We start from the raw sequence: 26,010 nt of genomic DNA, 5'->3' as shown, positions 1-26,010 counted from the left end.
TTCCTTTGGTGAGACATCAGCTTGTTAAAAATGATGGGAAGATTAAAGAACAAAGAGCTGAATGTCAGCCCTACGCCATGGCCTGATGGCAGTATACTTTTGGCTCAGATAAACAAGATGGCGATGGTTCTGACGCAGTTTGGAAAAACAGCTCTTCAAGGGAGACAACCCGCAAGAAGGACAATGGATTATAACAGGAAAGGGATTACAAAGGAAAAATAATTTACACAGAAAACTACAGGTGTTAAATCCCTCTTGCAAGTTAACGGAGAAGGATTTTTTGAAATCATTACACCAGTGGCTGCAAAAACAGAAGAAGAAGAAGAGTTTGGATTTGATATCCCGCCTTTCAAACCCTTTAAGGAGTCTCAAAGCAGCTAACATTCTCCTTTCCCTTCCTCCCCCACAACAAACACTCTGTGAGGTGTGTGGGGCTGAGAGACTTCAAAGAAGTGTGACTGGCCCAAGGTCACCCAGCAGCTGCATGTGGAGGAGCGGAGATGCGAACCCGGTTCCCCAGATTACGAGACTACCGCTCTTAACCACTACACCACACTGGCTGAGAAGAAAGGATCAAGATCGGAATTGGTGTATTTGGATTATATATGAGATTCTGTGCAGGATTTAGGAATAATGATCTCTGGATGATCAGAACATGGGAAGTCACCCAATTTGTTTAATTCGGAATGTATAATTGGCTTTATAAATTGTATTATGATTTGGCATGATTTGATATTGTAATAATGTGGCTCATAGGTAAAAGGTAAAGGTACCCCTGCCTGTACGGGCCAGTCGTGTCCGACTGTAGGGTTGTGCGCCCATCTTACTTAAGAGGCCGGGGGCCAGCGCTGTCCGGAGACACTTCCGGGTCACGTGGCCAGCGTGATGAAGCTGCTCTGGCGAGCCAGCACCAGCGCAGCACACGGAAATGCCGTTTACCTTCCCGCTATAAAGTGGTACCTATTTATCTACTTGCACTTAGGGGTGCTTTCGAACTTCTAGGTGGGCAGGAGCTGGGACCGAAAGACGGGAGCTCACCCCGCCGCGGGGATTCGAACCGCCGACCATACGATCGGCAAGTCCTAGGTACTGAGGTTTTACCCACAGCTCCACCCGCGTCCCCTGTGGCTCATATTGGTTATTAATGAAAAATTAATTAAAATATATATTTAAAATAAAATAAAATGTTCTATTTGGAGCTGTATAGCTGAGTCCAGGGTGTCGTACATTGTTCTGGGCAAAGGTGGTTGGGATTCCAGGGTAAATATTAGGCTCAACATCATTTTCTGGCATTGCAAGTTTTTGCACGCAGTGATCTCTAGGATAAGCCAGTCATGTGTTGCACTGGTACCTATAGCACTGTGTTTAGGGGTAAACTACAGTTCCCATGATTTGGGGGGGAGAGTCATGTGCTGTAATGTTACAGCATGTCCACAGCCATTGACAACAACCAAAATGAATAGTTTCTGGTGAATTTTCCTTAAATCGTCTTGTCTCAATTTTATTTTTAGGGTTTATCATTGCAATGGTGAGCTAGATACTGCAGTTTTTGGTTGTGGTGACCTGCTATTAATTATAATTAGTTAAAGTTGTTTCTATATGTAACAACAGCAGCTAAGATTCTGTATGCGCAGAAATGGAAGGAAAAAGAAGTTCCAAAGAATGGATAAGTAAGATAATGGACTATGCAGAACTGGCAAAATTATCAGAAAAATTAAGAGAATCTAATGATGAGTGTTTTGTGGCCTTTTTCACATTATAGTACGCTGAACTCGTGAGCAGGATTTTAGCTATGAGCAGCAGAAGTAATTAGATTATAATATTGTGATTATGATTTGACAGATAGAAGAAGGGATTGAGCAGGAGAGAAACAACTCCATGGAAAACAGGGTAGGAAGTCGACAAAAAATAAGAGAAAAGACAACATTGTCTTTTGGCTATACAGTGGACGCTCGGGTTGCGAACGTGATCTGTGCGAGATGCACGTTCGCAACCTGCAGCGTTCGCAACCCACGGCTGCGTGGGTTGCAATTCGCCACTTCTGTGCATACGCAAAGTGTGATTTAGCGCTTCCGATTTTCGGCGGTCCGTAACCTGCGAAAACGCAACCTGAAGCATCTGTAACCCGAGGTATGACTGTATATGTTTAAAATATTGAAACAATAAAATATAATTTTAAAAATAGTTATAACCGCTCGAGCTACTGGGCAGGTAACCTCAATGGCTTGTAAAAAGAACCCAGCTTTGGCAGAGGCCACTGTGACTTCAGAGCCAGCCCATAATAGACCTTCCAGCAGATGGAACCTGGGCTCTGTTCCGGCACCTCAGACGTCGAAGAGGTCAGCTCAAGCCCTGCTGTTTCAGAGGACTGGCAACTAATCTCAGGGCTGTGGGTTTTTGCCCCACATCCAGCAAAAGTTTTCTGCACTGAATGAGCCTCGTGGTTCCTTCCAACTCTACAATTTTATGCAAGAAGGAAGGAAGGAAGGAAGGGTGGAGAGAACAGATTGCAGATCTGGCTGCTGCTTAATTGCCTTGTTACCCTTTAACCAGGCATCAGTCAGGGCTGTCAGGTGGAGACAGGCTGCGAAGGGGAGGACAGTGACTCGCTTCAGAGTGCGCCACCAGGAGTTATGACATCTGCCTTCCCAACAGGGACTGAATCGCTTGCCTGTCGGCGACCAAGATGCTGAAGAAAGTCATCAGCTGGCTGACAATCCGAAATGAAACCATCTGGCAGGGGCTGGCAGAGGCTCTGTCCACCTTCATCCTGATGGTGAGCAGGTCAGGGGTGGAGGGTGCAGGGGTCATTCGAGGAGGGGGAGAGGGTGGCAAAGGCTGGGGCATGCACCCCCCTTCTTGTTCCTGAAAAGGTGATGTGTGTGGGTGAGGAAAGAGACAGGAAGGGGACCCAGTCTGCATCAGAAGCAGAATTCACCAAGTTTGCAAAACATTAGCGGAACCAAAACAGGCACCCCTCAAAATGTGCACATATCTAAATTTTGAGATACTATTCTCCAATCTGTCAGTGTGTGTGCAAAAATGCATCTGTTAGGTCTGATCCTGCCTCGGGGCTCTTCTGAACACTGCAGTGTTGTGTGTGCCAACTATATCTTTAAAGCACATTCAAAGAACATTCCCCTCCGCTCAAAGAATTCTGGATACAGTGGTACCTTGGGTTAAAAACTTAATTTGTTCTGGAGGTCCGTCCTTAACCTGAAACTGTTCTTAACCTGAAGCACCACTTTAGTTAATAGGGCCTCCTGCTGCCGCTGCCACGCGATTTCTGTTCTCATCCTGAAGCAAAGTTCTTAACCCAAGGTACTATTTCTGGGTTAGCGGAGTCTATAACCTGAAGCATCTGTAACCCGAGGTACCGCTGTACTGTAGTTTGTTAAAGGTTGCTGAGAACTGTCACTTTGTGAGGGGCAAACTACAGGGCCCAGAATTCTTTGAGGGAAAGGATAGGCTTCAAAGGTGCTTTAAAGGCATACAGAGTCGGCAACGGTCATCTCCACCCCTTGTTCTGGACACGAAGGATCAATGTCTCCCACACACAGGCTGTGACTCGCCGACCTGAGCACTGCTCATTAACCATGTTTAGTGATCCACCTGAAGATCAGCAAACCTTTCATATGCTAAACAGTATATTTGGAATAGCAAACAACAACCCGACTCAAAGATGATATTATGGGAGAAAACGGGGGAGGACATTTTGTACTGAACTTCAATTTGCATTAGGTATCTGGTTGTATTAACTGGTTATGGATTGGAACCCATTGTTTCATGATTTGGAGGAAGCATCTGACAAAAGCACCATTACACCCAACTTAATGAGGAACATTTCTTCAAGAACAGCTCATGCAATGCTATTTTTATTTTTTTAAGCATCTAACTGGCTAAAAATATCGTATTATTATTCCAAGGGCTGTTTAATCCATTACCACCACTGTTCAATTCAGTATTAGACACTTGGGGATTAGGCAGGGTTAGTGGCATTAGAATCTGGAAGGAAAATAATATGCTTTTGACCTGGGAGCCCAGTCTTCACATCCCCACTCAGCCCCGAAGCTCATTGGGTGACGTCAGGCCAGTCTCTCAGCCTTACGGGAGTGTTGTGGGGATGAGGAGGAGAACTATGTAGACGGCCTTGAGGTCCTTGGAAGAAAGGGTGGTCTGTAAATGTCATACATTGATGTCAGCCTGGACAGCTCAGTGGGTTAGAGCTCTTCTTTGGCAATCCCTCATAGCCAAGTAAGATTGTTTCCCATGTTAATGGAGTGTGCAGAACTGGAGAAAATGGCAGGAAGGATTCGAAACCTGTGGGACCAGAGATTTACAGAAGATTGGAAGAAGTATATGAATTATTTGAAGAGCAACTGCAATCAACAAATTACACTAGTAGGTCTAAAAGAAGTTTTGTAAGGAGAAATAGACGAAGTGTTACAAAGTAGAAAAAGATAGAGAAATTGGTTATGAGTTTGAAATGTAATAGGGAAAATAAGAAATGCATACTAAGTGATTAGACTGGAGAATTTTCAGACAGGACTGATGGAAGTCAAAAGAATTGAATAAGATGTAAAAGTATGTTTAATTATTGTTTAAAATGATATGTTAAAAAACATATATATATATATATATATATATATATATATATATATATATATATATATATATGCAGGTTTTGGTGTCTTCGGGTGTCTTCCCGTGTAAGAGTTGGGGTGTCTAGGCGACGTTTCGACGAGGTCTCACTCGTCATCTTCAGGCTGGTGCTTTCGGCTTCTTGTTACTGGAACAGAGCAAGATCTCAGTGTTTGAGTTCCTATAAATACTGTTGAGGGAGTATTTATAGGAACTCAAACACTGAGATCTTGCTGTGTTCCAGTAACAAGAAGCCGAAAGCACCAGCCTGAAGATGACGAGTGAGACCTCGTCGAAACGTCGCCTAGACACCCCAACTCTTACACGGGAAGACACCCGAAGACACCAAAACCTGCATTCTTGTACCCGTGAAAATCTACGAAAGCATATATATATATATATATATATATATATATATATATATATATATATATGTCTTCCATGATTCCATGAACACGGTTTTAACAGTGAGTCCGTAAGTGACTGTGGAGGCCAATTCTGGATCCACACGTCCTTCCATAGTGGGGACATTGGTTTCTGGGCAGGAGTTGATCACAGTGAGAGTTTGCCTAGCATGTCTTCCTCTTAGCACGTTTCTCCCTTTCATCCTGAGTTTGAGCGTCTTCAAAGCCTCATGACACCTTTGGTAAAGGCTGTTCTCCAACTGGAGCACAGGCCAGTGTTTCCCAGTTATCAGTGCCTATACTACATTTTTAAAGATTTGCTTTGAGAGTGTCTTTAAACCTCTTTTGTTGACGACCGTTATTTCACTTTCCATTCTTAAATTGTGAATAGAGTAGTTGCTTTGGAAGACGATAATCAGGCATCAGTACAACTTGACCAGTCCAATGAAGTTGAAGCTGAAAAATCATCGCTTCAACACTGGTGATCTTTGCACCGGTGATGTCCTGCTACCATGACGATGGATACCTTGACACTTCTTCCCCCTTCCCCCACAGGTTATTGGACAGGGCTCTGTTGCCCAGGTGGTAATAGGAAAGAATAGCTTTGGGGACTTTCTGAGCATCAATCTGGGATTTGGATTCGGTGTCATGTTGGGAATTCACGTAGCTGGTGGAATCTCAGGTGAGTCTGGTAGATAATGTGCCTGGAAGATCTCCCTTTTAATATCAACTGTGCAGTTTCAATCCGTTTAGATCTGGGCATAAATTGCTTTAATCCACCCCTTGCTAGTTTCTAAAAGGTTGATTTCTATATTATCTTAGTGCTTCTCCTTCTTTCCTTTTGCTGTTCCAGAGAGGTTCTGTGTTTCATAACATTTTCTGCCGGGATGGTTTTACTGCAGGCTTCCCCAACCTGGTGCCCTTCAGAGGTTTTAGACTGCGAAACCTAGCCCAGGAGAAAGCAGATAGAGAAAAGTTTTTTTGGGTTTTTTGTTTTTTATTCAAAATTATAACAAGACATATTATCCAAAAACATATTATCCTTGTCCCCCCCCATTTTTCCTCCCTCCCCCCTCCCACACAAATTCCCATTCATCCTTAAAGTCACAGTTATCCTTGTCCCATAGCTTATATGTCAGTTTTACCAGTTCTGCATAGTCCATCAATTTTTCTTGCCATGATTCTTTAGTTGGGGTTTCTTCAGTCTTCCATCCTTGTGCTACCAGAACTCTCGCGGTCATTGTCGCATACATGAAGATGTTTTTCAACTTTTTTGGCAGGTCTTTCCCTACAATCCCCAACAAAAATGCCTCGGGTTTTTTAACAAATGTTAAATGGAAAATTTTCTTCAATTCGTTGTATATCATTTCCCAAATTTTTTTAATTACCTTACAATCCCACCACATATGATAAAATGTCCCCTCCTTTTCCTTACACTTCCAACATATATTTGAACTAGTTCTGTACATTTTCCCTAACTGCACTGGTGTTGTGTACCATCTGTACATCATCTTCATGTAATTCTCCTTCAATAGGGAACAATCTGTAAATTTTAAGTCAGTTTTCCATAATTTAACCCAATCTTCCATCATAACGTTGTGACCTACATCTTGTGCCCATTTAATCATAACTGATTTTACCTCTTCGAGAAAAGTTTTTACCCCTCTTTCATGGCGCTAGAACTCATGGACATTCAAGGAAGCTTGTTTGGGACAGATAAAGGAAAGTGTGGAACTCTCTCCTGCAGGAGGCAGTGACGGCCACCAACATAGATGGCTCCAAGAGAGAGCATTAGACAAGTTCATGAGGACAAGAGGGCAATCGATGGCTATGTTGCAGGAATGTATGTATAGGTTGGGGGGGGGGATGCGCCTCCAGCAGATATCAGGCACGTGCAGCCCACTACCAAAACCAGCACAATCACTTTTGTGACTTTTGTGATTTGTCCCCACAAAACACTTCATCACAGTTTCTTCCCATCTATACAAAGGGCCTCTGCTGCACAATACCAAAGGTAAAAATTCCCTGATAAATGTGTCTCTGAACTGGCTCACAGGGAAAACTACGTATCTGAAGAAGTGTGCATGCACACGAAAGCTTATACCAAGAACTAACTTAGTTGGTCTTTAAGGTGCTACAGGAAGGAATTTTTTTATTTTGACTATGGCAGACCAACACGGCTACCTATCTGTAAAGGGAAAACTTCAGAAATTCATATAGACATGTGAGCTCAGCTACTCAGCCTGAGTGATAATTCCTGGCCTCCTAATACCTGAGTGCCAGACAGGTAGCCATTCCAGAAATAACAAACCCAGATGAAGACAAAAGGGTGTGATTAACTTGGCTGGGAAACAGGGAAATGTAAATATCTCTTTTGTTACACTTGATGGGTGTTTGGTGGAGGGCAAGGAGAACCATGGGGCAGGGTCCAGGATGCTCAGATTACTGCCACCAGACCTTCCCTTTCATGATGTAACCATGATGTATGAGTGATGTAGTTTTTTTGGGGGGGGGGTGTAACATGGGGATTAGTAGCTAATAAAAGTTTGGGGGCTCTTTTGTTTGGGGCTTCCATCTTGTTCCACCTGGTGGCAGGTGGGAGTCCTGTTGCGACAGTTTCAATAAAGACCAAGCCGACTGGCTGTTGTTTTGCTCTGGTATTCCTGGCTGGTGTCCTTGTTTTTTGTCCAAGGGAGCCCTCAGATTTCTCCGTTAACAGCTACTAGTCATGATGGTTATGTGCTGCCTCTACAGCTGGAGGAAGCAATGCTTTTGAACTGCAGTTTCTGGAAACCGCAAGGAAAGTGTGCCCTTGCACTCAGGGCCTGATTTTGGGCTTCCCACAGGAGCACCTGATTGGTCACTGTGAAAGAGGGTGCTGGACTAGACGGGCAAGTGATCCAGCAGGGTTCTTCTTACATCCTTAGTCGTTTATACAGCTGTAGACCCAAAGCACTGGAGGGCATGAGCACTGGTACCAACTCTAGGGGGCCTTCAGTGTCAGGGCACTCACAGTTTTTGTGTGTGGGTGCTCAGCACCCACACTGTGAGGCTCCGACGCAACCTCAAAGGCCCTACGAAGTCTTGGAAGTGACTTCCAGTAGAAACCGGATGTAGACGATGTCATGATGTCACGTTATGTCGTGGTTGTCATTGGGCACCCATCATCTGGGCACAAGCTTGAGGAAAGCTGTTTTCATCTTTGTGTTACATCCCTGTTTTATACGGATTTCTGTAAAGGATCTGGAGAACTTCCACACACCGGAGATCTAGAAACGTACAGATTCAGCCTTGACGCAGCCTTGAGGTTATCTCTACACTCACAGAACCACGGTTCTCAGGATTAAGAAGGAGATCCCAACACCCATTCCATGATGCGTAGAACAACTTCCATCTTCCATAATCTGGGGGCCACCTTGCTGAGACTTGCCTCCAGCAGCTGAGGGGGTGGAATAGAAGTGCGGAACTGGCTTGTTTTGCTTTTTTTATTGTTTTATTTTTTATTGATAATGTTCAGCATACAATACCATCAAAAACAAACTAATCTAAATGAAAAGGAAAACAGCCAAAAAAGAGAAAGTGCCCCTTTAGCTTTCCCATCACTTAGCATTTCCCTATGTTGTGTTTTTAGCAAACGCTCTCAGAATTGGTCTTCGTTGTGGTTTTGTCTTTGCAAAGATTGCCCTTCTAAGAATTGGCAAGGTGGAGGGGTGGCTTGCAAATGCTGTAATTGCTACTATTACTACTATTATCATCATTTACTCTCGCATTCCTGCCATTTCTTTTGCCCCTGGAAGGTGCTCACATGAACGCAGCAATTACATTTGCAAACTGTGTCGTGGGGAATCTGCCATGGTGCAAGCTTCCGGTGTATGTGATTGGCCAGTTCGTGGGATCCTTCTTGGCTTCTGCTACGACGTTTTCACTGTATTATGGTATGCTACTTCCCTTGACCCCCAACCCCGCACAAAGCCACTAGAATAGCTGGGGAGGAAGAAGAACTACCTGATTTTTTGGTTGTTTCAGTGACACACGAACACCCTTCTCTCTCATAAACACACACACACACACACACACACACACACACACACACACACACACACACACATTGTGGGTCCGTGCAAGGGCAGAGTGGTTTGATCAAAAAGCCCACTTGTAGCCTCTCCAACTTGTGCTTTTGCTGTTGAACTGTGTAATCTGGTTGCTTCCCTTTCAGAGGCCCTGATGGATTATACCGGGGGGGCCCTGAGCGTTGGAGGACCCACTGGCACGGCAAACATCTTTGCCACCTATCCGTCTCCATACATGTCGACTTTGGGCGGATTTATAAATGAGGTTGGTGCACCAGGATTGACTTTATTTATTTAGTTCATTAAAGTTATATACTTCTTGTTATATACTTAAAAAAACAACCCCAAAGTGGTTTGCTAAAAGAATTAAACAGTAGGATTAATAGGGAAAGCAGTTAAAACACAACTATTTCATAGGGAGTCATTCTATGGCTTCTAGATAATAGACACGGAGAGCTTTGACCACACTGAAATGCCAAGATAATAATTGTCCTCATACGGGTATGTCTGTACCCAATCAGTCTTCAGAATACAGGGGGTTAAGACAGGGTCGGCCCAGCCATGAGGCAAGGTGAGGTGACTGCCTCAGGCGTCAGGATCCACTGGGGCAGCGGATCCTGATGTCAATCTTTCTTCCTGCCTTCTTCCTTCACCACTTCTTCCCTGGCAGGGAAGCGGGATGCCATTTTGGTGTCTGCCTCGGGTGGGTTAAGAGGTAAGCAAGCAAGGGGAAGGGATTGTAATGACTGTTCCCCATTGGTCCCCACACCGGACTTTCCGCCACCTTGTTTTGGAGTGGCCTCTTCTGCCTCTGGGCTGCCATCTTTTATTTCATCCTTCCATCCTTCATTCCTGGCCTCATCCCCGCAGTTCATCACTACAGCTGTGCTATTGATTGGAATCCTCGCCATCAACGACCTGAAGAATGCGGGTGCTCTTCCAGGCACCCATGCCTTGAGTGTTGGGCTGCTGGTTGCGGTCATCGGCATGTCCTTGGGGATGAACACAGGCTACGCCATTAACCCTTCCAGAGACTTGCCACCAAGGATCTTCACAGCCGTTGCTGGATGGGGGCTGGAGGTCTTCAAGTGAGTTCCTTTTCTCTACCACAGAATCATAGGAGTGTGAAGCAACCCTGAGCGTCATCTAATCCACCCCCCTGCAATGTAGGAATCTCAACTAAAGCATCCAGGACAGGTGGCCAGCCAACCTCTGCTTGAAACCTCCAAGGAAGGAGAGTTCACCACCTTACGAGGGAGTTTGTTCTACTACTGAACAGCTCTTACTGTCAGAAAGTTCTTCCTAAGTTTTCATTGGAATCTCCTTCCTTGTAACTTGAAGTCACTGGTTCATGTCTTACGCTCCAGAGCAGGAGAAACCAAGATAGGTCCATCTTCCCTGTGACAGCCCTTTTGAAGATGGCTATCATATCTCCTCCCAGTCTCCTTTCCCAGGTTAAACGTACCCAGTACCCAGTTCCTTCAACTATTCCTCACAAGGCTTGGTTTCCAGACCCTTGATGATCTTCCACACACATTCCAGCTTGTCAATATCCACCTTAAATTGTGGTGCCCAGAACTGGACAAAGTACTCCAGGTGTGGTCTGACCAAGGCAGAATAGAGTGGTCCTCTTCCTGTGATCGGGACACTATACTTCTGTTGATGCAGCCTAGAATAGCATTAGCCTTCTTTGCTGCTGCATCACCATTGACTCATGTTAAGCTTGTGATCTGCTAAGACCCCTAGATCTTGTTCACATGTGCTACTCACAAGGCAGGTGTCTCCTAGGTGAATATTGCCGATCCCCACAGTTTCTGCTCCCCTTATTTGCATGGATTGATTAAATTTGATTACTGAACATTTTATTATTATTATTCCTGGTTTGCTCTGCCCATCAGGTGCAGGGTGGGCAACAACCACTTACAGTGGTACCTCAGGTTAAGTACTTAATTCGTTCCATAGGTCCGTACTTAACCTGAAACTGTTCTTAACCTGAAGACCACTTTAGCTAATGGGGCCTCCTCCTCCCGCCGCGCTGCCGTAGCACGATTTCTGTTCTCATCCTGAAGCAAAGTTCTTAACCTGAAGCACTATTTCTGGCTCAGGGGAGTCTGTAACCTGAAGCGTATGTAACCTGAAGCGTATGTAACCCGAGGTACCACTGTATTTAAATATAGATTAATTGAAACAAATTGGTTGATAGCTCTTGTGGATACGAAGGAAGGTCTGAACCTCCTCGCCCAACGTTAGGCGAAATTTGAGAAGTTAGGTCGTGCATTGAGCTATCACATTTGTTAAGGACTGGAGTAAGAGTACAAAAGGTGCTTTTGATGTGCACTCTACCTCCTCTCCAAGGAATTCAAGGTGGTGTACCTAGGATTTCCCCCTTTTAAAAGTACAAAATGAGAGTATAAAAAAGCTATGGGTGGAAACAGGTCTCCTGAACTTGATGCAATGCTTGGAAGCAGGATGGGCCAATAAACTGAATCTGAATCCTGTTTTGTGTAATTGGGGATGCAGACTGGGAGGCTGCCAGTTCTGGATGGGGTTGCACTCCCCCCCCCAAAGGAGCAACATGGGCGTACAACTGGATTCAACACTGTCAGCAGAGGCTCAGGTGGTCTTGATGGCAAGGAGCACTCTCCCGTCCCCCTAGCTCAGCTGGAACCCCTTTGGGACAGCTATGCCTTGGCCACTGCGCTCCATGCTCTGGTAACTTCCAGACTGGATTGCTGCAACACTTTAGTTGGGGCTGCCCTTGAAGACAGCTCAGCCATGGGAGTTGCACTCCAACCACCTCTAGAGGGGCAACCCTTGCGTTAAAGGAAGGCTGATTTGTGATGGACGTAATTGAGGGGCGGTACAGGCAAGTGATGGTCCTGTTCAAGGATGGGGATGAAACGGACAGAAACAATTTTGTGTGGGTCTGATAGATGCATGATTACACCCACACACACACTGCTCCTGACTTGGAAGAGGCCCCAGTATGGGGCAGAACGGGCTTATGAGTGCTCCACTGACACCCATGGGGGTCAGGAAGGGAACCTCTGCTCAAAATGGTTGTCACCTGTAGCCACCATCCAGCAACAAGAGGGACACAGCTTGCCCATCCCTGGACCAGATTCTTTTGAATACTGACACCAGGTCTACAAAGAACCAGTGGTGCTGTCAAAGAAGCAGCTGAGCTCAATTTCTGCTCTTGGCTTCTCCTAGAACCGCATAAAACCAGCTTTTCTCTCTTCCCCACCCCCCAGCGCATCAAATAATTGGTGGTGGGTCCCAGTGGTCGCACCAATGTTGGGAAGCCTCCTTGGAATTTTCATCTACAACATCTTCGTTGACTTTCACAATCGCCCTCGGCTGGATGGGAGCAGGAAGCCAGACTGCGAGGGCGACGAGAGCGTCGAGCAGCGACTGTGAAATCTGGACTCCCGTCAACCGGAAGCTGAATTTGGGACTTGGGACAGATCCATAGCAGAAAGCTGTCTGCTGTGGCCACAGTGCCCAAGAGCGTGCAAGCAGATATCAATCCATGTTCTTAGCTAATAAACAGAGGGCACTTTTTTAGGGGATAAATAAGGGAAGGCTGGAAGGTGTAAGTTCCTGCCTGCCCTGTGCTCTTCTCACTCAGCTGCTGCCAGTGAGCGGCATGTCAGTGCTCATGTAAGAGCCTTGCAAAAATCCCTTTAGGCAGGGGTGCTCAAGGGGTGTGCTATGAGACGCTGCCCTTGAAAAATACACCATCATTTCAGTACTTTCAGTTATTATAGACTGGTTGACCCAACTTTTTCCTTGTAGACAGAAGTAGCCCCAACCACCCTCCGCCGGTGCACTCAATTAGACAGGTGCAATTTGGGAACTATGTGCAACAATTGTGGAAAGATGCAGGAGAATTTCTAGGCTTGGCTATGACGTACAATCAGGTGTAAGACTCCTGGCTGCATCTGCCTGCTCTCCGGCTTAAGGAGAAGCACTGCTGTAAGACACAGAAACACCCTCTTCCTGTCACTACCATTTAACTCTTCAAACAAATTCAAATTCTTCAAAACCTGGGAGGTTGCAAGCTCTCCTTCCTTGGAGGGCCCTGTGTCATGGATGCTTTAGTTGAGATCCCTGCATTGTAGGGGGTTGGACTAGATGACCCATGGCTCCCTTCCAACTCTACAATTCTGATTGTACGCAAATCTCATCCCAAGGCAGTTTGGGATGGTGTTCTGGATGCCGTCTGCATGGCCAAAGGTCAGGGGATTACGGGAGCTGTAGCCCACAATCCTGACTGGTGCCACTGCCACTAGATCCCCGGCAGAGATCCTTCCCAGACCCTTTCCCCTTTAACTAGAGATGTTGGCAAACGAACTAGGGCCACCTGCATACAATGGCGGCCCCCTTCCCTAGATGGTCCCAGTGGCAAACATCAAACCACCAAACTCTCTTATCCGCAATCGCTCAAATTGCAGATTGTGTTTCTTTCATCTGATGCTATGCCAAGGATGATTGGGACACAATTCACGTGTGGTTTGGTTTATGACTTGAAAAGTGATCGGCTCTCAGCCTGGTGCACTTCTAGCTGTTTTGGACTACAAGGTTGCTCAAAGGATGCTTCCCAGGGGAGGGTTGCTTCCTCCCACCCTTTGTGCACTTTAGCTCCTCAGTCTAGACAGGAAAGGCGATTCCCAGGAGGAATCCCCCTTAGCCAGCCATTGCATTACGAACCCTAGACAGGCTTGGTATACCTGAAAGAGCATCTCCACCCCCATCACTCAGCCCGGACACTGGGGTTCTCCTCTTGAAGGTCTCTGGAGGTTCCCTCACTGCAAGAAGTGAGGCTACAGGGAAGCAGGCAGAGGGCCTTCTCGGTGGTGGGGCCAACCCTGTGGAACACCCTCCCAGCAGATGTCAAGGAGATAAAGAACTATACAACTTTTAGAAGACATGTGAAGGCAGCCCTGTATCAGGAAGTTTTTAATGTTTGATGTTTCATTATATTTTTATATGTGATGTAAGCCTTCCAGAGTGGCTGGGGAAACCCAGCCGGATGGGCAGAGTATAAATAATAGTTATTATTAGAGTATAAATAGCATTATTATTAGCAACGTTCACTCCAAGGAAGGACTATGTCAAACCTGAGCCCACTGGTCGCGTTTGGCACAAAGGACATTCAGCCAGAGCCTAAAGCCTTTTAAATAAATACTTTTAGATAAATACATCTTGGTCCCATTCGATGCTCCACCAGCCACAAACTAGGAGGCCTTTTCTCGGGGGAGGGGCAGTGGACCGAAGCCACGGTGGGGCGGTGCAGGGTCAAAGGACAAAGGTCAGTCAGGGCTGGGGTTCCCGTCTCCTTGAGGAGCTTCCGGCCTGCTGCGGATTCTTGGGGGCTGTCCCCGCCTGGCCCTTCTGGGAGGAGGGCGGCTGGGACGGCAGCTTCTTCTTCAACACCGGAGTTTTGCTTTTGCTGCGGAAGACCTTGTTTGGGTCCAGCTTGTTCACAAAGGAATCGGCCTCCTCAGAGAGCTGCTCCGTGTTGACGGTGATGGGCTTGTACATGTTGAACCATTGCTGGAAGAGGAGAAGGGAAAGTGAGGAGCAGCAAACACCAATCACTGCAGGGCAGGCGTGTGGTTCTGGTTGCCTCGTCTCGAGAAGGATGCTGGAAAAAGTTAAAGGGCAACCAAGAGAGAGCCAGTGTGGTGTAGTGGTTAAGAGAAGTGGACTCGTAATCTGGTGAACCAGGTTCGCTTCCCCGCTCCTCCACATGCAGCTGCTGGGTGACCCTGGGCCAGTCACACTTCTCTGAAGTCTCTCAGCCCCACTCACCTCACAGAGTGTTTGTTGTGGGGGAGGAAGGGAAAGGAGAATGTTAGCTGCTTTGAGACTCCTGAAGGGGAGTGATAAAGCGGGATATCAAATCCAAACTCCAAAATTATCAAGGGGGTGGAGTGAATCCCCTATGAAGGAAGGTGGCCAAGGCTAGGTCTTTTCGGTCAGGAGAAAAGGCAAGAGGCAGCACGATAGAAGTTTATGAGGTTTGGCATGGCACAGAGGAAGTGAAGGGAGTCTCTCGTTGGGAAATGCAGGACAGGTCAAAGAAAGGTAAACCAGGGAACTCGGGATCCCAAAGAGGCGTGGCTCTTGGGTTCAAGGGCCATCCTGACGCAGAGGAAGACTCTAGTCAAGGCAAATTGCCCATCTGATAACGCTGCTATCAAAATTGGCAATAAAAATAATGCTGCACACAGCAGAGAAGGATATATTGAGAGAAATATTGAACTGTGACCTTGGGAGTGAAAACTTTGTTTTGAGAATGCCTGAAAAAGCTAAGCAACCTGGGTGGTGGGTGGGAAGCAGATAGAAGAGGCTCAAGAGACCTCTGGAAAAAACAGACCCTAAACGAGATTTGGCAGACTTTGTAATGGAGCAATTTGCTCAAGAGAGGAAGGATTTTGGAGTACAGATGCAGGAGCTATTTCAGAAAGTGAGTACTAAGATAGAGGATAGCACAGCTCAGCTGTCACAGCAGACAGAAAGAATGGGTGCAAAGGTTAAAGAACTTGAGGAGAAATGGGCTGAATTTAAGAAAACCTCTGAACAAATAGAGCAAGTGAAACAACAAGAAGTAGTGTGTAAAGAGGCTGTGGGTGGGGTTGTGGGTAGACTGGATCTATTAGAAGATGCTGTTCCTATGACACAAATGAGACAAAATGAGAATACAGTGAAATGTGCAATTTACCAGAGCAAGAGGATAACCAGAGACTAGAGAAATATTTAGCAAAAATCTTAGCCAAATGGTTAGGAGAAAGAAAGGAGTGGGTGGAGGAGGCTATACAGACCTGTTACCAGGTCAGAAATAGAAGAAAAAGAGGAACACAGAAGCCTGGAGACTGTTTGGTTACTTTCATAACTAGAAGAATAAAGGAAACAGTTCTCCAGAAGGGATTTGAAACCAGTCTAAGGGTTGGTGATAATAGGGTTGAGATATTTAAAGAAATTCCTTTTAAATTGAGACTCAGAAGACAGAAATATAAGTTCCTGACAACCGCCCTAAAAAAAGCAGACATACAATACAAATGGGAGTTTCCAGAGGGACTCTCATTTATATACAAAGGCAAAAGGTAGAGACTTACAACAGAAATGCAGGAACACAATTTTTTTGAAAAACAAGGCAGGGACTTAGAAAGACAAGAAACAGATAGGTATGGGAATACCCCTCTGGAAAAGCAAAGGCAGGCAATGGAACGGCTTGCACAAGAAGAAGAAAAAGGTGCAGCAGGAGGTAGACTTATCTTGAGAGAAGTTGATATTGGCAAACCTTAAAATAAAGTTGGTCTTTAAGGTGCTACAGGAAGGAATTTTTTTTATTCAGTGTATCTGAAGAAGTGTGCATGCACACGAAAGCTTATACCAAGAACTAACTTAGTTGGTCTTTAAGGTGCTACAGGAAGGAATTTTTTTTATTTTGACTATGGCAGACCAACACGGCTACCTATCTGTAACTTAAAATACTGAATTGGAATGTGAATGGATTGAGCAATAAAACAAAGAGAAACAGGGAGGAACATATAATTCTCAAACAAAATCTAGATATAATTTGCCTGCAAGAGACACATAAAGCCAAAAAAAGAAAGGTAAACCAGGTAAAAGAAAGGTAATCCAGGGAACTCAGGATCCCAAAGAGGTGTGGCTCTCTGGAACGCAAAGGCCGTCCTGACGCAGAGGACTTTAGGCTCCTATCCCTGCCTGTCAAATTGCCCATCTGATAACTATCAAAATTGGCGATAAAAATAATGCTGCACATGGCAGAGAAGGAAGGTGAGCGATGGAAGGGTGGGGGTGTCTCCAGGCCTGTTATCTCCTGGCTTGTTATCTGCCGGCCGTGGGACTAGAGGCCTCAGACAGGAATCCAGCTAGATCCAGCTCAGGGACAAAAGGGGGTCTGCTTGGGATAGAGCAGATCCCCAATTTAATCCCTGGATGATCTGCTAAAATATTATTATTACCCTTTGCAAGGCTTTCTTAGCACAGAGCTGCAGGAGAGAGATCACACCACAGCATGGTAATCCTAAAATAATGTTGCATGGTGTCTTTGAGGGAGTCATGCTTTGGTGTCAGAGTGTGTGTGTTGGATGCAGAGTTCAATCCCTGGGGTCTCCAAGAGGGGCTGAGAGAGTCAGCGTTCAGAGGCATACACACCTGTACCTGTGCCCAGCCAAGCTTGCTATAAGATTTCCACCAGGGCTCCACAGGGTCAGGGAAGCCACCTGGGAACAGTCCTATTGATGTCCCAGCTCACTTGACCATTGCACAAGAAGACCAGGGTCTCAAGAACAACAGACATGCCAGCCAGAAAATCCCTTCTGATTCTACAAGTCTCTGGGGCCTGGACCATCTCAATAGAGAGAAGTCTCTGCGGAGAGGAACAGCCACTTCCTGTCCAGCTCTCCCCAGGGAATGAAATGTCCATCCAGGACAAAGGGCTTATTTTAATCCACAAGCAGACCCAGCCCAAGACATTCTGGCACCTGAGGCGGACCACAAGTTGGCGTCTCCCCACCAGGGAAGAAGGCAGGAATGAAGATTTCCATTGGGAAGAAGTGGGGGAATCAAATCAACCTCATCTTTGGGTTGAAGTGGGACTCAAAGGCCAATGTTGTAGGGTCTGCCCTCCAAATCCTGGAGAGTCAGTGTCTAAATGCCTCTCTGGGAAAGTGGGAGTGATGCAGAACAGAGCAAAGGAATGGAAGGATTCGTTCAGAGGGGAGAGCATTTATGTCACATGCAAATCCCCACTGGTATCTTCAAGGAGGGCTGGGAGAGACCCCCCGCTATGCCACCTGAAGCTCTGGAGAGCAGCAGCCAGTCAGTGTAGAGGTGGTGTGGCATAGTGGTAAGAGCAGTGTTTCTCAAACTTGGGTCCAGACAACAGCTGGGGACCCAAGTTTGAGACACACTGGATTAGAATGTCGGTCTGGGGCCTGGGACGCCTGGGTTCAAATTCCCATTTGGCCATAAAGCTCCTTGGGCCAATCACTCTCTCTTGGGCCAATCACTCACTCTCAGCCTGACCTCCTTTGCAGGGCTTTTGTGAAGGCAGAATGGGGAGGAGCAGCAGACCCTAGGAAAAGGGACGGGCCGTTTGTCGTTCTCTCACCTTAGCCTGGGGGCTGATGCCGTAGCTGGTGAAGGCATACTGCCAATGGGGCAGCCCCAGGTGGGTGATCAGGAGCCGGTAGTAAGCGGTGAAGGTTTTGGTGAGGAAATGCCAGTAGAGAGCTCGGTCCAGAAACCAGATCTCGGAATCCGGGGTGACAACTGGAAGTGAGAAGAGAGACTATTAGGCCGCAGGATGAGAAGAACGGACCGTCCCACCTCTCAGGGGGTTTTAATAAGGAACTCTGAGGCCTAGGAATGACGATCTGGGCCTCAGTGCTTTCTAGAAAGGTTAAAGGCATTTCCAAGGGAAATTCAGCCTCTGAGGCGATATACAAAGTTTATTATTATTATTATTATTAAATAATAATAATAATAATAATGGCAAATTATGAAAGCCAGGCATAGCTTGCTTCAGGAAGACTTCATCACAGGCCATCATAGACAACAGACTTTGTCAACCTGGTACCCTCCAGATGTTCTGGACTACAAAGCCCATCAGTCTCAGCCAGCACAACTGTATGGTGCTAGGAACAGTAGTCCAAAACATCTCCCACAAAGACAAAAGCTAACTGGGGTTTGCAGATGGGGCTGATTTGTGCAGGCAGCTCTTGTGCTTCTGGTATCACACAACATACCCGGCTTGGTGTTCTTGTACACAAGGCAGACCTTCCCATTCCCTCCGCACGGGTCCAGCTCAAACACCAGGCTCCGTGAGTCCAAGTGAGGTTTCTCCAGCTGACCCCCCTTACCTTTGGGGAGAAAGAAAAGGCTGAGCGAGGCAGGCAGGCATTCTCATCGGGTGCAGGGCAAGGAATACTCCAACCAGGCAGAGCTTGAGAAGCTGGGCGTCAGTGGGGCTTGTGTATAAGGTCACGGATACTTTTGGTGGGGTAGCAGGGGAGGTGGAGAGGAGAACCGAGGTCTCCCATGGACAAAGGGGTGAGGTGGGGCAGTACCTTCTTCATCGTCGGTGTCCTCCAAGTCAGCCAGCGTGGGGGCATTGGGCAAGGCATAGACGGGCGACGCTCTGACTCGGTTTAGCTTGGAGATGCTGTTGATGGTCATTGAGCCAAGCGGCATCGGGTTGTCTGGAAAAAAGGCAGCCATTACTAGGTTGCTGGCATGGATGGCTCTATTCTGTAGGAGCACAGAAGGCTCACATAAAGCAAGCACCTAACCATCACGGCAGCAAAGATGGGATTGGCAGCACGCAGAGTGCTGCTGCTGAAATAGGAATCTTCCTGCTGATGAACAGTTCCTGTTTCATTCTCCCCTTCCCAAATTAAAGACAGAACACAACTTAAGCAGGGGAAATGGGTTTGTGAATGCAAGTGTTGATCAGATAAGAAAGTGTTTATTTTGTGTGTGCTTCATAGCATCTATATACTGTTCAACTGCGAGTAAAACCCTCAGAGCGCTTATCAATAAAAGGATCAACAAAAAGTTAAAAACGGCTATTGAAAAGCATTCAAAAGTTATTTATTTATTTGCATACTGCCCATCATCTGAATATCCTAGTGCGGTTCACAGCATAAAAACACAAGGTACAAACACAACATACCCCATAAAAAGAGGAACAAAAACAAAACAAAACAATAACGCTCTCTCCATTAATTAAAATCAATGATTAGCTAAAAAATGGATTAAAACACATGCCATACTTCTTTGTGACTGGATAGGCTTGCCTGAACAATAATATTTTTAGCAACTGCCAAAAAGAGTACAGCGAAGGCACCTGCCTGTTGTCAAAAGCAGGGAGTTCTCAAGTGTGGGGGCTGCTGCACTAAAATACTGATTTATTACATATGCAGAATGAGTATTATGGGGTTTGTAATGCTGTCAGTTCCGCAGATCAAAGTGGCTGAGTGAAGAAGGCGACCTTGTGAGTAAACTGGTCCCAAGCTGTGAAAGGCTTATTCTTACCGTCAAACTTTACACTCCAAGTCATGTGGAAGCCGTCCGTCATCAGGTAGAAATTCTTTAAATCCTCGGGCAAGACACAGGCATTCTTCTGCAAGGAGAGGCAAGGGCAGGAGAAAAAGAATCAAGCAGCAGCCACTGCCTCTGTGGCAGGAATTGCTAGTGTGGCCCCGTCTAGATATGGTTGGACTCCAACTCCCATGGGGCCAGGCAGCATAGGCAAGGATCAGGGGTGATGGGAGTTGGAGCACTGCAACCCTGGGACATAGGAAGCTGCCTTATGCTCAGCCAGACTGTTGGGCCACCTAGTTCACCATTGTCTCCAGGGTTCAGATGCTCTCCAGGGTTTCAGGTAAGGAAGCTCTCTACCTGCAAATGATGGAGATGGAACCTGGGACTTTCTGCGTGTAATGCAGATGTTCTACCATTAAACTACAATCCTTTTCCAACATCTGGAGGGCATCCTTGCTTTGTGGAGTGTGCTAGCCTGCAAACAAGGGGGGGTATTATTAGTTTGTTCTTGTTCTTGTTTTTATTTTTAACTTGCATTTTGTGATTTTCATACTGTGGTTTTATGTGATCCACTCTGAGACCTATGGGTGCAGGGCAGTGTACAAATTTAATAAACAAACAAGCCTTGATGTGCAGCTGGCCCTCCTGTCCGTTATATCACTTCCAACATTTGTCTTTCTCCTATACTATGCTTGGCCCCGATGGACAGAAACAGGCCTGCAGTATCCAGCTGTTGTCTGAGAGCCCTATCATCTCTCCCCCTCAGCATTCTTGTCGGCCTATGTCAAGACTGACCCCTTGCCCTGCTGCATCTATAACTTTGCATCCGCGGAGCCAGCTCTTTCCAGGTTTGTATCGCTTTTCTTCTTGAGCTGCCTGGCTGCTGCCTGATGTCATCGCTATGTCCGGTTCTCTGCTGCCCTGGATTACATGCCCTGAAAACTCGTGCCTCCTAAACTAACAGCTATCAGAGCGGCAGCATCGAGAGGAAGGGTGCGTCGCACACACGGAGGGTGCTCTTCAAAGCAGGACCCAACAGCAGGTGAGTTTCCCGATTCTTCAGTTCATCATTATAGCCCAATTTAACAGAGGGAGAATAATCGGTGGGGACATGCCCAACACCCCTGAGAGCAGTGTTTCTCAAAGGGGGCAGGAGGGGAGAATGGCAAGTGTGGCAGGGGAAGAAAAAAAAACACATTTGAACATTTCAGTATAGTATAGTATAAAAATATTTTTTGGGAATATTGCCAGAAACTGCATGCATGCTTCTTTTCAGGAGCATTGGCTATTTTTCTACAGTTCTCCATGACCTGTTGTTGCGAAGAGGGATTTTGAACTCTAACAAATATGTAACATCAGAAAAGAGAAAGCTTTCTTTCTGTTGATAGGCATATGTTTGTCTCAAATTGCACCTAATATCAGTAACATTACACAACAAAAGCAAGCTCACACCTCTAACTGAGTTTGTAAACATACTTAAGATACGTAAGAGGCTTGCTTATAATTACATTTTGGGAATGATTTGTGCTCTTATGTAGTTGCATTGTTTTAAGCATTTTGGATGCCCCATGATCATACTATAAAGTAGTTGTTCTGCGTTGTAAATCAAGCACTGCTAGGAGTTGTTTCTTTTTGTTTTCCAATATGTTTCTTATCACTAAAAGAATTCTTGTTTTTATTCTGAAAGTGTGGCCCAGGGAAAAGTTTGAGAAGCATTGCCTAGAATGAACAACTTGAAATCAGTGCCAGAAGAGTAGCCAAGTTGGTCTCGCTGCCTGGCCTTTAAGACTCTCCCAAACCCCTATTTGCTCAGCCATCTAGCTTCACACCCTCCTTGAGTGTTTTTGCCTGGCTTGAATATGTCCCGGAGCTTATTAGACTTCTCGCTTGCCAGGATGAAGGAGAGAGAAGGGTGTGTGAAAGTGTGTAGAAAGTAGACTACTTCACAAAGGTAAAGATTGTGTTCATTGCTCTGCCCACTTTTCCCACAAGAGCTGGAGGGCATCAGGTTGGTGAGGGTGAGACGGGAAATCCAGGAAGGACGGCGCTGCCTAGTGCCAAAGGGGCAAACTGAAAACTCATTTACTACCAATAGTTTCACATCCAGAGAGATGAACTTGCTCTGCTACCAGAGGGCAGCTTTGCATGCAGTCCCATTTAAAAAAAACGACCTCACCTCCAGGTGCTCTGTTCTGATCACCTCTATGGAAAATCCAAACCAATAATACTGCAAAAGCCGACTCAAGCACCGTGGGGAAGGAGAAGCAATATGCATAAATAATAGCCAGTCTCACCTGTTCCCATGAAACAATGGCATGGCGCTCGGCTGGCACCTTCTCCACAAATGTCACCTCAGTAACTCCTGGAGAAGCTTCTGCAAAAAGAGTAATCAGTGTAAACAATACTTGCCCTGCTCTTCAACCAGAAAGATTCTCCCAAAGCAGTTTGCAGATGAATATAAACCAGACACAGATAGGTAGCCGTGTTGGTCTGCCATAGTCAAAATAAAAAAATTCCTTCCAGGAGCACCTTAAAGACCAACTAAGTTAGTTCTTGGTATGAGCTTTCGTGTGCATGCATACCACTTCTTCTGTGTATCTGAAGAAGTGTGCATGCACACGAAAGCTCATACCAAGAACTAACTTAGTTGGTCTTTAACGTGCTACTGGAAGGATTTTTTTTATATAAACCAGACAGTCCCTCTGCCTCTAGGCTTGCAACTTTAAAGAGCCACAACATGAAAGAAAAAGGGACTGGGAGGGAGGAGGAATAGCATAGTGTCGGGAAGTCAGCATGGAGTCCTCCTGATGTTGCTGCTGGACGTCCAGTTCCCAACAAGCATGGCCAACAGGGATGGAAGATGAGAGTTGTGAAGGATACATGTGGATGGATTTACTTACAAACTTTATAATCTGCCCTTTTGTAGAAATATAGTGAGTGGGAAAATAAAGACAGGAGAATCAACAAAAGATCCATTAAAAAGTCAATGAATATCAATCAATACTCATTGGTTAAAATCATGTTGCCCGTTTAAACAAACAAAGAAAGATTTCAAAAAATCTCTGAAGGTGACTGGAAGAATCCGAGACCAGGGAGAAGAGCCGGTGGAAGAAGACTGGAAAAAGTTTAAAGACTATTTACAGAAATACTGTAAAATTAATGAATGTTAGAAAAATGTTGGAATGAAGTTATATGGCTTTAGTAGAAATGTTATAAGGAATTAAGTATAAATAGATTAATAGAGTATTAAAGGGAAAAATAAGGTTAGAATGTGTTAAGACAATTATAGGATAGAAAACAGAGGAAGATGGAACGGAATTGCTGAAACAATTAATAGAAGTGGAATACAAAAAGGGAGGTGTGAGGAGGTCGTGGAAATTAGTGAAAGAAAGATAAGATATTGAAATTGGACTGTGTTTTAAATGGTTTTTGTTTTGTTTTGTTAGTTGTATGTTAGTGTTTTGTAGTGTTGTTGTTGTTTTTTGTATTGTATTGTATTGTATTGTATTGTATGTTTTTTCTTTTTTGTTTTTTTGTAGTGTTGTGTTCAATTTCCTGGAAAACTAATAAATATTATTTTTTTAAAAAAAATCTCTGAAGGAAAGGAGGGCTGGTCCCTGACAAATTTCCAGTAGCAGGGAGTTCCACAGGGCTTGGCTTGTCACAGTCAAGGGTACACCCCTAGTGAAGACTAGATGAAACTCAGGGGTGCTGGGAACCACCAGAGATTCTCAGTGGTTGCAATACTAAGAATTTGTGAAGAATGTACAACTTGTTGCTGAAATGGAATACACAAGATGAAACAGTTAAATCAGCCATGATTAAGTAGGCACAAGACATTGGTCATAACATCATGTTTGCTGACTGGGAACAGTTGTGGACCACCGGTATAAAATTTACGGCATGTAATGCCTTAAGAGAGAATATTATGAAAATGATTTATAGGTGGTACATGACCCCAGTCAAGCTTGCAAAAATCTATCATTTGCCTGATAATAAGTGTTGGAAATGTAAGGAAACTGAAGATACCTTTTTTCACCTTTGGTGGACATGCCCGAAGATTAAGGTTTTCTGGGAAATGATATATAATGAAATGAAAAAGGTACTTAAATGTACTTTTCCTAAGAAACCAGAAGCCTTTCTCTTGGGCATTGTCGGCCAATTGGTGTCAAAGAAAGACAGAACTTTTTTTTTGTATGCTACAATAGCAGCAAGAATACTTATCGCAAAGTATTGGAAGACACAGGATCTACCCACCTTGGAAAAATGGCAGATGAAGGTGACAGACTATATGGGACTGGCTGAAATGACTGGCAGAATCCGAGACCAGGGGAAAGAGACGGCGGAAGAAGATTGGAAGAAATTTAAAATTTACCTTACGAAGAATTGCAAAATTAATGAGTGTAAGGGATTACAGCTATATAAGATCAAGTAAAAGAAAAGAAAAGAAAAAATTGAATAAGATTAAGGGGAGGATTTGCTGAAAAAACTTGGGAATTGGAATGCAGAAAGGGGAGGTATGGGGAAGTCGGCGAAATAAGTTTTAAGAAAAAATGGATATGAAATTATACATGTTTGTTTTTGTGTTTGTATGTTTGTATTGTGTATTGTTTGTGTTAATATAAATTGTGAAAAACCAATAAAAATTTTACAAAAAAAAAGAGATTCTCAGTGGTTGAGGAATCAGGAATCAGGCTGGCCCTGAGATAATTTGGGTCCCAGCCGTTGAGGGCTTTTCTTTGATTCTATGACTCCAAGAGCCTTCTGGGCGTTCCCTTGGGGGTTCCCAAGATTCTCGGCATCCAGCCGGTCCATCACACCACTGCATTACAGCTTCCATCAGCTCCAAATCTGGGTCCCAGAGGTCACCAGTCTGGGGGAAGATGGAATTAGAGGAAGAAAATTGTTGCACAGCACACGGTGTTAGTAAGCTATCAAGCAGGCAAATCTCAAGTTTCTGCGTGGAAAATAGAAGAGGACAGACAGGGGGCCCCAACCTTAGGGAGCCCTTTGAAGCATCAAAGGCAAAAGATGGGCAAAATCCTATTAGGTCATTTAGTTCATCCCCCCCCCCCCCCCGGGCTCCCAGTCTTGAGGGGAAAGGAGGTTGGGGAGGTTTGGGGATAAATGTGTGTGCCTGAGATAAACTGTGCCTCATTTGCATCACACTAAACTAAACATTCACCCAATGTTAGCAAGAGCTAATGGAAAGTGTCCCTGAGCTAGCAGTGCCTTTTACCAGCTTTGCCTGGTCTGCTAGCTGCAGTAGGGCCATTCCTGGAGGGTGGTTTGTCCCATTCCCCACTCCCTATAGGTCTTCAGCCGCTCTTATTTCCCAGCAAACATATAAAAACCCTCTTCGCCTAGAATTTCACAGGATGAGACCTTTGGCGAGGCGGTCAGTCAGCCTGGCCTCCCTCACAGGGCTGTTGTGAGGAAGCGCCATGCAATGAACAAGAGAGGGAAGAAAGGCTCTTTGTGGCTCCATCCCTTGGCCGTTTCCATGGCAACCAGGGATGCCACCTCCACCTTACCTAGGATGCGGGTCACCCCCAGGGTGAGCTTCTCCAGGTAGGGCTTGGTGCTGCTGGAGCTGCTCCCGCTGCGCAGGGCCTTCTCCTCCATCCTCTTCCTCCTCCCTCCCGCATCAGCCCCTGACCACCTGCACCTGCACACCTGCACGAGCAGCCAAACGGGGGTGGACAGCACCTGGTGAGCGCGTTTTGCCCCTTCTCGCGACCCGTAGCTCAGAAGCCCCGCCGCGGTGGCTTTCGGGAATCGCAGTCCTCCGTTTCATTCAGTTCCTTTCGATG

At 45.6% G+C, this 26,010-nt stretch overlaps 2 protein-coding genes across 6 annotated transcripts; one reads left to right on the top strand and one right to left on the bottom strand.

Annotated features, from left to right (window-relative positions):
• Positions 1–2,382: 2,382 nt before the first annotated feature.
• On the top strand, positions 2,383–12,665 carry LOC308579573 (aquaporin-7-like). Of its 3 annotated transcripts, none has more exons than XM_081214133.1 (6): positions 2,636–2,776; positions 5,601–5,727; positions 8,843–8,980; positions 9,262–9,380; positions 9,986–10,203; positions 12,370–12,665. In XM_081214133.1, the coding sequence occupies exons 1-6, from the start codon at positions 2,687–2,689 to the stop codon at positions 12,533–12,535; spliced, it is 858 nt and encodes a 285-aa protein (XP_081070259.1). In that variant the 5' UTR covers positions 2,636–2,686; the 3' UTR covers positions 12,536–12,665. The 3 variants fall into 3 exon arrangements, with proteins under 3 accessions (XP_081070260.1, XP_081070259.1, XP_081070258.1); XM_081214132.1 differs by lacking the exon at positions 2,636–2,776 and adding an exon at positions 4,111–4,401; XM_081214134.1 differs by lacking the exon at positions 8,843–8,980 and having other exon boundaries at positions 2,383–2,776.
• Positions 12,666–14,289: 1,624 nt separating this feature from the next.
• LOC308579571 (tubulin polyglutamylase complex subunit 2-like) lies at positions 14,290–26,010 on the bottom strand. Of its 3 annotated transcripts, none has more exons than XM_081214129.1 (7): positions 25,874–26,010; positions 22,492–22,571; positions 20,189–20,276; positions 19,222–19,353; positions 18,901–19,014; positions 18,264–18,424; positions 14,290–14,674 (listed from the first exon to the last, which is right to left on the bottom strand). In XM_081214129.1, the coding sequence occupies exons 1-7, from the start codon at positions 25,992–25,994 to the stop codon at positions 14,435–14,437; spliced, it is 936 nt and encodes a 311-aa protein (XP_081070255.1). In that variant the 5' UTR covers positions 25,995–26,010; the 3' UTR covers positions 14,290–14,434. The 3 variants fall into 3 exon arrangements, with proteins under 3 accessions (XP_081070255.1, XP_081070257.1, XP_081070256.1); XM_081214131.1 differs by having other exon boundaries at positions 25,907–26,009; XM_081214130.1 differs by having other exon boundaries at positions 25,732–25,988.

This window comes from Podarcis bocagei, assembly GCF_964188305.1.
Source record: "Podarcis bocagei genome assembly, contig: HAP1_SCAFFOLD_209, whole genome shotgun sequence".
NCBI lineage: Eukaryota > Metazoa > Chordata > Lepidosauria > Squamata > Lacertidae > Podarcis > Podarcis bocagei.
This window is presented reverse-complemented; position numbering and strand designations above follow the sequence as displayed.